The sequence below is a fragment of the Mandrillus leucophaeus genome, unplaced genomic scaffold (assembly GCF_000951045.1).
Source record: "Mandrillus leucophaeus isolate KB7577 unplaced genomic scaffold, Mleu.le_1.0 Scaffold629, whole genome shotgun sequence".
NCBI lineage: Eukaryota > Metazoa > Chordata > Mammalia > Primates > Cercopithecidae > Mandrillus > Mandrillus leucophaeus.
In genome coordinates, this window is record NW_012106797.1 from 81,962 (window position 1) to 92,209 (window position 10,248).

The 10,248-nt window shown below is 38.9% G+C and overlaps 1 protein-coding gene across 1 annotated transcript in view; it reads left to right on the forward strand.

Annotated features, from left to right (window-relative positions):
- Positions 1-10,248, forward strand: part of ANKRD45 (ankyrin repeat domain 45) — a 61,660-nt gene that overhangs the window by 46,303 nt on the left and 5,109 nt on the right. The window contains exons 4-5 of the mRNA XM_012000412.1: positions 1,483-1,577; positions 3,752-3,890. Of these exons, the coding sequence (XP_011855802.1) occupies positions 1,483-1,577; positions 3,752-3,890 (234 nt within the window). The remainder of the gene's footprint in view (positions 1-1,482; positions 1,578-3,751; positions 3,891-10,248) is intronic.

Genomic DNA, 10,248 nt, shown 5'->3' on the forward strand with positions numbered 1-10,248 from the left:
TAGGAATCTAGCTGGTACTCTGTTCTACTGCAGCTGAGCTGGCACCCAAGCCATAAGACAAAGTCCTTCCCACTTTTCCTCTCCCCTTTCTTCTAACACAGTAGTCTCTCCCTGCGGCAATCACTGCCCAAACCCACAGCAAGTACCACCTGGCTTCTGCTGATATTCACTCAAGGCCCAAGGGCTCTGCAATCAGCCTGTGGTGAATACTGCCCAGCATGGGTCTCTCCTTTCAGGGCAGTGGGCTGTCCAGGTCCAGGCTAGACCCAGAAATGCTCTCCAGGAGCCAGGCTTAGAATCAGGGACCTCAGGATCCTGCTTGGTGTGCCACCCCACTGTGGCTGAGCTGGTACCCAGGTTGCAAGACAAAGTCCCATTTACTCTTCCCTCTCCTTTTGTCAAGCAGAAGGTGTCTCTCCCCATAGTCACTATAGCTGGGGAATGTTCTGGGTCACCCCTGAAGCCAGCATGGCTCTGAGTCTCACCCAAGGCCCACGGTGAGTACTGCCTGGGTATCACCGATGCTTATTTAGGACCCAAGGGCTCTTTAGTCAGCAGGTGATGAATCCTGCCAGGACTGGGTCCTTCCCTTCAAGGCAGCTGGTTCCCTTTTGGCCCAGGATATGTCTAGAAATATCACCTTGGAGTTAGGGCCTGGAATGGGGGCCTCAGGACTCTGCTTGGTGCCCTGTTCTACTGTGGCTGAGCTGGTATCCAAGTTGCAGGACAAAGTGTTATTCACTTTTCCCTCTCTTCTCCTCAAGCAGAAGAAAGGAGTCTCTCCCAGAGCTGTAAGCTATGTCACCTGGGATTGGCAGAGGGGTGGCAAGCACTGTCATGGCCATTCAGGCTAGTGTCTCACTAGGTGACGTGCACCCCGAGACAACTGGCTCTGATCCCTGCATAGCACTAGGACTTGCCCAGGAATTGCAGACCTCGTGGCATAGATGGCCTTTCAAGTTTATTTAGGACCCCATAGCACTTTAGCCTGTAGTGGTGGGGCCTGCTGGAACTCAGATTCCAACTGTTGGGATGTGCGTCCCCTCTGGCTAGGGCTGGTCTAAATGCTGCATCCATGGGTGCCAGCTGAATTCTGCCCCATGTTGCTTTCTACTATGATGGGAAGCATTGAGCTGTAGTGCAAAGTCCCACAATCACTGTGCTCTCCCTCCCTCAAGCATACAGATTCTCTGTCTGCACTGTGTGGCCATTGCCAGGGGTATGGGGGAAATGTGGTGTAGGCAGTTCAAAACTGTCTTTCCTGCCCTCTTCAGTGCCTCTTTCCTTAATATGATGTTAAAATGAGGTACTGTGATTGCTTACCTGATTTTTGGTTCTCATGTTGGTGCTTTTTTTGTATGGATAGTTGTTCAATTTGGTGTTTCTGTGGGGTGGGGTGGACAGTGGAGGCTTCCATTTGACTATCTTGCTCTGCCTCTTGTCTTTGTCTTGTCATGTGTGTGTTTCTGTCCATTCTTTCAGATGCAAGACTGACTCTGAAAAAATATATTGCAAAAGTCTCTTTAGCTGTTACTGACACTGAAAAGGGATCAGGGAAACTCCTTAAGGAAGACAAGGTACTGTATTGTGATTATTGCTTGTTCTGTGGTGTTTTGAGAATTTTGTCTTACATTTTAATTTTTGCACTGATGTTCTAAAGGCACGTTGTGGTCCTTACTTCCTCCCTCCTCCCTCTTTCTTTCCTTCTTCCCTCCTACCTTCCCTTCCTTTCTTTATAAACCTCTAATAGAGGATAGTCTGATCAGAACTAAAATAAATAGTATTAAAGAGTGACATAGAGATGTACTAAGTATCAAACCCAGCAACATGGCTGAATCTTAGAAATGTAATATTGAGTTAAAAAAAAAAAAAAATCAAAGACTACATAGATTTTTATAAAGCTCAAAAACAAGCAATTACAAACTATATAATTTAGAGATGCCTACATATGGGAGTAAAACTATTTAAAAAGCCAAGCAAAGGGATAAGCACAGATCATAGTTATCTCTTGAAGGCAGTCAGTGGGGTGGGATGGGGAGGGACAGAAGCTGCATTAATAGTACTGGTAGTGTTCTGGTTCTTCTGTTGAGTAGTAGGGTCCAAAATAATACAATGGAAATATTCATTTCATTATTTTGCTTCAAAACTGAGATATACATTATATATTTTGGTATATATGTACATGTACAAACATATTGCATATTATTTAATGTGTCAAATTTTTCAGAATGGGAAAAAAGATACACAGATGTAAACATAGTAATTTTAAAGCCCACTTGCCCACTCTAAGTACTATCTAAGCATTCCCTGTGGACTAGTTTAGTGCTCCGAATGTGCATTTAAAAAATATACTGAGGGTATCAGAAATGTGTTTTGATTTTAAATTATTTCATATATTTTTGTGCAGGATGCTCTGTGAATTTCCTGTGACCTATTATTCAGATGAAAAAGAATTGGGTATTGCTAAAAGTGTAAGATATCACCAAGTCTAAGCATTTGATAAGTTATACATTTTCTCTTGTGTCTTGTAGAGTACTCTACAAAATCTCTTGTGAAACAAATAAAATGTAGGAAAAATTCTGTTAGAATAGCTTTTGGAGCTATCAGATTTGCAAAAAGCAAAATTTTACTGACACAAAGAAATAGTGCTTTGTCAAACTAGTTACTAGAACTTTCTTATTTTACTTTTAAAAAATTTGATTATTTGAACTAGAAATTATTATGTATGCATAGTAATAATTAGAAAAAAATCAAAATGTCTAAAGCAAGACTAATAGTTTTTCTTTTTCTATTTCTATTCTTATTACACACTCTGTGGTTCTAATAACAATTTTGTGTTATGTTTTTCCTTTCACTTATATAATCATATGTATCCATACACATAATAGGAATTTTATGAAAGATTTTGTTTTTATAAAAATGAGATCACACTTATATATATTATTCAATTTTACTTTTTTTCTTCTTAATAAGATATTAAGGACACCTCTAAGTCTACTTCCTTCTACATACTTCTACATATTCTACTGCTTGTTATTTAACAGTGTGGACAGGACATACCACAAATGTATTTATTTATCTTTATTATTACAGACCACAGTACAATAAACATCTTAAATCAGACATCAGAAATTTGCTGCATATGTGCAACGAGATAATTTTACAGTGCAAACAGAGATTTTCAGTAAGGTGGAGCTTTTCTTGTATTTCTTGAACTGCCTCCTGTGAACCATTTGAGAAGGAATAAAATATCAGCATTGTCTTTTGAGACGCATGCAACTCATACCATCCACCTATTCTTTTCTGGTCTTTGCAAGTACTTCTTTTAGTTACAGGGCTAAACAAAAATGAAGAATTAGGGAGAAAGTGTAGAATGGTACCAGGCTTCATGACTCTTGATGGTGAGTTTTTTTGTGCTCATATTCCACTAATGTTAGAGCTGCACTGTCCAATATAATAGACACTAGCCACATGTGACTATTCAAATTTGAATTATTTAAAATTAATTACAATTTAAAATGTAGTTCCTTAGTCACCCTAGCCACATTTCTAGTGCCCAATAGCTATTTATATCTAATGGCTACTGTATTGGTCAATGCAGGTACAGAATATTTCTATCATCACAGAAAGTTTGATTGGTTTAGAACTCTGCTGGTTTTAAAACAGCAGAACACGTGCTGGTTTAGAGATACTGTTGAGTTTTATTTTTCAGTAAATAAGTGGAGAGCAAACTCTGTATTTCTGTCCCTAGAATACCATCCTCAGTGCATGCCGTGCAAAAAATGAGTGGTTGGAAACCCATACAGAAGCTTCCATTAATGAGCTTTTAGAGCAGAGACAACAACTGGAAGATACTGTGACTCCTATCTTCGCAAAAATGACTACACCACGTAAGTTTTGGATAAAAGGTGGTTTGAATGTCAGAAGGGATGAAAATTAAGTTCAATGTTGTTATTTCTGAGATATTCTGATTTTAACAATCTTCATTAAGTAGTCATTAACATTGTTACAAGCACTAATCTATGATATAGTTCCCTAGTTTCATTATTTTCAATATTAGTAATAACTAATAATAACTGAATTCTTCCTACAGGAAATGTCTAATACTAATCTTAATGTTACCATTATCAGTCATTAAATTTTATGTGATTACTGTCGCTTTGCTTTGATTTTTTTTTTTTTTTTCTTGAGGCAGAGTCTTGCTCTGTTACCCAGGCTGGAGTGCAGTGGTGTGATTGTAGTTTACCGCAGCCTCCAACTCCTGGGCTCAAGTGATACTCGTGCCTCCTGAGTAACTGGGACCACAGGCGGGCATCACCATGCTTAGCCAATTTTTAAATTTTTTATGGAGATAGGGTCTTGGTATGTTACTCAGGCTGGTCTTGAACTCCTGGCTTCATGTAATCCTCCTGCCTCAGCCTCCTGAAGTGTTGGCATTACAGGTGTGAGCCACCACACTGGGCCTGTCTTTGATTTTGATTCTCATCTAGGAAGTATCTCCTCCTGGGAGATAGGGTGGCAACATTTTATTTTATTTATTTTTATTTTTATTTTTTTCTTTCAACATTTATTTTAAGTTCCAGGGTACATGTGCAGGATGTGCTGGTTTGTTACATAGGTAAACGTGTGCCATGGTGGTTTGTTGCTCAGATCAACCCATCACCTTGGTATTAAGCCCAGCATCCATTAGCTATTCTTCCTGATGCTGTCCCTCCCCCAACCCATACAGTGTATGTTGTTCCTCTCCATGTGTCCACGCGTTCTCATCATTCAGCTCCCACTTACAAGTGAGAACATACGGTGTTTGGTTTTCTGTTCCTGCATTAGTTTGCTGAGGATAATGGCTTCCAGCTCCATCCATGGCTCTTAAATGGACATGGTCTTGTTCCTTTTTATGGCTGCATAGTATTCCATGGTATATATGTTCCACATTTTCTTTACCCAGTCTATCATTGATAGGTATTTGGGTTGATTCCATGTTTTTGCTATTGTGAATAGTGCTGCAATGAACATACATATGCATGTATCTTTATAATAGAATGATTTATATTCCTTTGTGTATATACCCAGTAATGGGATTGCTGGGTCAAATGGTATTTCCGTCTCTAGATCTTTGAGGAATTGCCATACTGTCTTCCACAATGGTTAAATTAATTTACGTTCTCACCAACAGTGTATAAGAATTCCTTTTTGTCCACAACCTTGCCAGCATCTGTTGTTTCTGGACTTTTTAATAATTGTCATTCTGACTGGCATGAGATGGTGTGTCATTGTGTTTTTGATTCGCATTTCTCTAATGATCAGTGATGTTGAAATTTTTTTCATGTTTGTTTACTGGCCACATGAATGTGTTTTGTTGTTGTTGTTGTTGTTTGTTTGTTTGTTTTTTTGAGGCAGAGTCTCACTCTAGTCACCCAGGCTGGAATGCAATGCTCACTGTAACCCCCGCCTCCTGGGTTCAAGTGATTATCTTGCCTCAGCCTCCTGAGTAGCTGGGATTACATGTGTGCCACCATGCCCAGCTAATTTTTATATTTTTTGTAGAGAGGGGATTTCACCATGTTGGTCAGGCTGGTCTTGAATTCCTGACCTCAGGTGGTCCACCCACCTCAGTGTCCCAAAGTGCTGAGATTACAGGCATGAATCCACCATGCCCGGCCTTTTTTTTTTTTTTTAATGTTGTCTTTTGAGAAGTGTCTGTTCATGTGTTTTGCCCACTTTTTAATGGAGTTTTTTTTTTTTCCCTCATACATTTGTGTAAGTTCCTTGTAGACTCTGGATATTAGATCTTTGTCAGATGAATAGATTGCAAAAATTTTCTATAGGTTGTCTGTTCACTCTGATGATAGTTTCTTTTACTGTGCAGAAGCTCTTTAGTTTAATTAGATCCTATTTGTCAATTTTTCCTTTTGTTGCAATTGCTTTTGGTGTTTTATTCATGAAATCTTTGCCTGCGCCTATGTCCTGAATGGTATCGCCTTGATTTTCTTCTAGGGTTTTTATAGTTTTCAGTTTTACCTTTAAGTCGTTAATCTATCTTGAGTTAATTTTTGTATAAGGTGTAAGGAAGGGGTCCAGTTTCAGTTTTCTGCATATGGCTAACCAGTTTTCCCAACAACATTTATTAAATGGGGAATCCTTTCTCCATTGCTTGTTTTTGTCAGGGTTGTTGAAGATCAGATGGTTGTAGGTGTGTGGTCTGATTTCTGAGTTCTCTGTTCTTTTTCATTGGTCTATGTGTCTGTTTTTATACCAATACCATGCTGTTTTGGTTACTGTAGCCTTGTAGTATGGTTCGAAGTTGGGTAGCAGGATGCCTCCAGCTTTGTTCTTTTTGCTTAGGATTGTCTTGGCTATTCAGGCTCTTTTTTTGTTCCATATGAATTTTAAAATAGTTTCTTCTAATTCTGTGAAGAATGTCAATGACAGCTTAATGGGAGTAGCATTGAATCTATAAATTTTTTGGGCAGTATGGCCATTTCATAATATTAGTTCTTCCTATCCATGAACATGGAATGTTTTTCCATTTGTTTGTGTCCTTTCTGATTTCCTTGAGCAGTGGTTTGTAGTTCTCCTTCAAGACGTTGTTCACTTCCCTTGTCTGCTGTATTTTTATGTATTTTATTCTTTTTGTAGCAATTGTGAAGTGGATTTCATTCATGATTTAGCTCTCTGCTTGCCTGTTGTTGGTGTATAAATATGCTAGCAATTTTTGCACATTGAGTTTGTATCCTGATAGTTTGCTGAAGTTGCTTATCAGTTTAAGAAGCTTTTGGGCTGAGATAATAGGATTTCCTAGATATAGGATCATGTCATCTGCAAACAAAGATTATTTAACTTCCTCTCTCCCTATTTGAATACCCTTTATTTCTTTCTCTTGCCTGATTTCCCTAGCCAGAACTTCCAATACTATGTCAAATAGGCATGGTGGGAGAGGGCATCCTTGTCTTGTGCTGGTTTTCAAGGGGAATGCTTCCACCTTTTGTACATTCAGTATGATATTGGTTGTGGGTTTTTCATATAGGTTTCTGATTTTTTTGAGGTATGTTCCTTCAATACTTAGTTTATTGAGAATTTTTAACATGGAGAGATGTTGAATTTTCTCGAAGGCCTTTTCTTTGTCTATCAAGATAATCATGTGGTTTTTGTCTTTAGTTCTGCTTATGTGATGAATTACATTCATTGATTTGCATATGCTAAACCAACCTTGCATCCTGGAGATGAAGCCAACTTGATCATGGTGAATAAACTTTTTGATGTGCTGCTGGATTTGATTTGCCAGTATTTTATTGAGGATTTTTGCATCAATGTTCATCAGGGATATTAGCCTAAAGTTTTCTTTTTCTGTTGTATCTCCACCAGGTTTGGGTATCAGGATGATGCTGGCTTCATACGATGAGTTAGATAGGAGTCCTTTCTTTTCAATTATTTGGAATAGTTTCAGTAGAGATGGTGCCAGCTCTTCTTTATACCTCTGGTAGAATTCAGCTGTAAATCCATCTGGTCCTGGGCTTTTTTTTGATTGGTAGTTTATTTATTACTGCCTCAATTTCAGAACTCATTATTGGTCTATTCAGGGATTCAGTTTCTTCCTGGTTCAGTCTTGGGAGGATGTATGTGTCCAGGAATTTATTCATGTCTTCTAGATTTTCTACTTTATGTTCATAGAATTGTTTATAGTATTGTCTGACAGTTGTTTTGATGTAGAATCAGTGGTGATATCATCCTTATCATTTCTGATTGTGTCAATTTGATTCTTCTCCTTTATTAATTTAGCTAGTGGTCTATTTTATTAATTTTTTTTCCAAAAAACCAGTTCCTGGATTCATTGTTTTTTTTTTGAAGGGTTTTTTGTGTCTCCATCTCCTTCAGTTCTGCTCTGATTTTGATTATTTCTTGTTTTCTGCTAACTTTGGGGTTTGTTTGCTCTTGGTTCTCTAGTTATTTTAGTTGTGGTGTTAGGTTGTTAATTTGAGATCTTTCCAGCTTTTTGATGTGGGCATGTAGTGCTGTGAATCTCTCCCTTAACTCTGCTTTAGCTGTATCCCAGAGATTCTGGTACATTGTCTTTTTGTTCTTATTAGTTTCAAAGAACTTTTTGATTTCTGCCTTAATTTCAGTTTTTACCCAGGAGTCATTCAGGAGCAGGTTATTCAATTTCCATGCAGTTGTGTGGTTTTGAGTGAATTTCTTATCTTTGAGTTCTAATTTGATTGCACTGTGGTCTGGGAGACAGTTTGTTGTGATTTCAGTTCTTTTGCATTTGCTGAGTTTTTTACTTCTGCATATATGATCAATTTTTGAGTAAGTGCCATGTGGTGATGAGAAGAATGCATATTCTGTTGTTTTTGGGTGAAGAGTTTTGTAGATATTTATCAGATGTGCTTGATCCAAAGCTGAGTTCAGGTCCTGAATATCTTTGTTTATTTTCTGTCTGGATGATCTTTTTAATATTGTCAGTGGGGTGTTAAAGTCTACCACTATTATTGTGTATGAGTCTAAGTCTCTTTGTAGGTCTCTGAGAACTTACTTTATGAATCTGGGTGCTCCTGTATTGTGTGCATATGTATTTAGAATAGTTAGCTCTTCTTGTTGAATTGAACCCTTTACTGATATGTAACACCCTTCTTTGCTTTTTTTTTGAGACGGAGTCTTGCTTTATCACCCAGGCGGGAGTACAATGGTGCAATCTTGCCTTACTGCAACCTTCGCCTCCTGGGTTCAAGAGATTCTCCTGCCTTCCTCTCCCGAGTGGCTGGGATTACAGGTGCCCACTTCCACACTCGGCTAATTTTTGTATTTTTAGTAGAGACTGGGTTTCACTATGTTGGCCAGGCTGGTCTCAAACTCCTGACCTCAGGAGATCCACCAACCTTGGCCTCTCAAAGTACTGGGATTACAGGCATGAACCACCGTGCCCAGCCCCTTCGTTGTGCTTTTTGAACTTTGTTGGTTTAGAGTCTGTTTTGTCAGAAACTAGGACTGTGATCCTTGCTTTTTTCCTGTTTTCCATTTGCTTGGTGAATTTTCCTTCATCCCTTTCTTTTGAGCCTATGTGTGTCTTTGCACATGAGATGGGTCTTTTGAAGACAGTGTACTGATGGGTCTTGGATCTTTATCCAGCTTGCCATTCTGTGTCTCTTAATGGGGGGCATTTAGCCCATTTACATTTAAGGTTAATATTGTTATGTGTGAATTTGATCCTGTCATCATGATGCTTGCTGGTTATTTTTGCAGACTTGATTATGTGGTTGCTTCAAAGTGTCACTGGTCTGTGTACTTCAGTTTGTTTTTGTAGTGGCTGGTAATGGGTTTTCCTTTCCGTATTTAGTGCTCCCTTCAGAAACTCCTGCAAGGCAGGACTGGTGGTGACAAATTCCCTCAGTGTTTGCTTGTCTGAAAAGGATCTTATTTCTCCTTTGCTTAGTTTGGCTGGATAAGAAATTCTGGGTTGGAAATTCTTTTCTTTAAGAATGTTGAATATTGGCCCCAAATCCCTTCTGGTTTTAGGGTTTCCACTCAGAGGTCCACATTAGTCTGATGGGTTTCCCATTGTAGGTGACCTGGCCTTTCAGTCTGGCCTCCTTTAACATTTTTTCTTTCATTTTGACCTTGGAGAATCTGAAGATTATGTGTCTTGGGGTTGATCTTCTCATGGAGTATCTTACTGAGGTTCTCTGGATTTCCTGAATTTGAATGTTGGCCTGTCTTGCTGGGTTGGGGAAATTCTCCTGGATAATACCCTGAAGTATGTTTTCCAACTTGGTTTTATTCTCCCTGTCTTTTTCAGGTACCCCAATCAGTCATAGGTTTGGTCTTTTTACATAGTCCTATATTTCTCAGAGGTTTTGTTCATTCCTTTTCATTCTTTTTTTCTGTATTCTTGTCTTCCTATTTCAAAAGATAGTCTTCAAGCTCTGACATTTTTTCTTCCTCTTCATCTGTTCTTCTATTGATACTTGTGATTGCATTGTGAATTTCTTGCATCGTGGTTTTCAGCTCCATCAGGTCAGTTATGCTGTCCTCTAAACTGGCTGTTCTGGTTATCAGCTCCTGTATTGTTTTATCATAATTCTTAGCTTCTTTGCATTGGGTTACAATGTAGCTCAGTGAAGTTTATTATTACCCACCTTCTAAAGCCTACTTCTAGGCTGGGCGCGGTGGCTCAAGCCTGTAATCCCAGCACTTTGGGAGGCCGAGACGGGCGGATCACAAGGTCAGGAGATCGAGACCATCCTGGCTAACCCG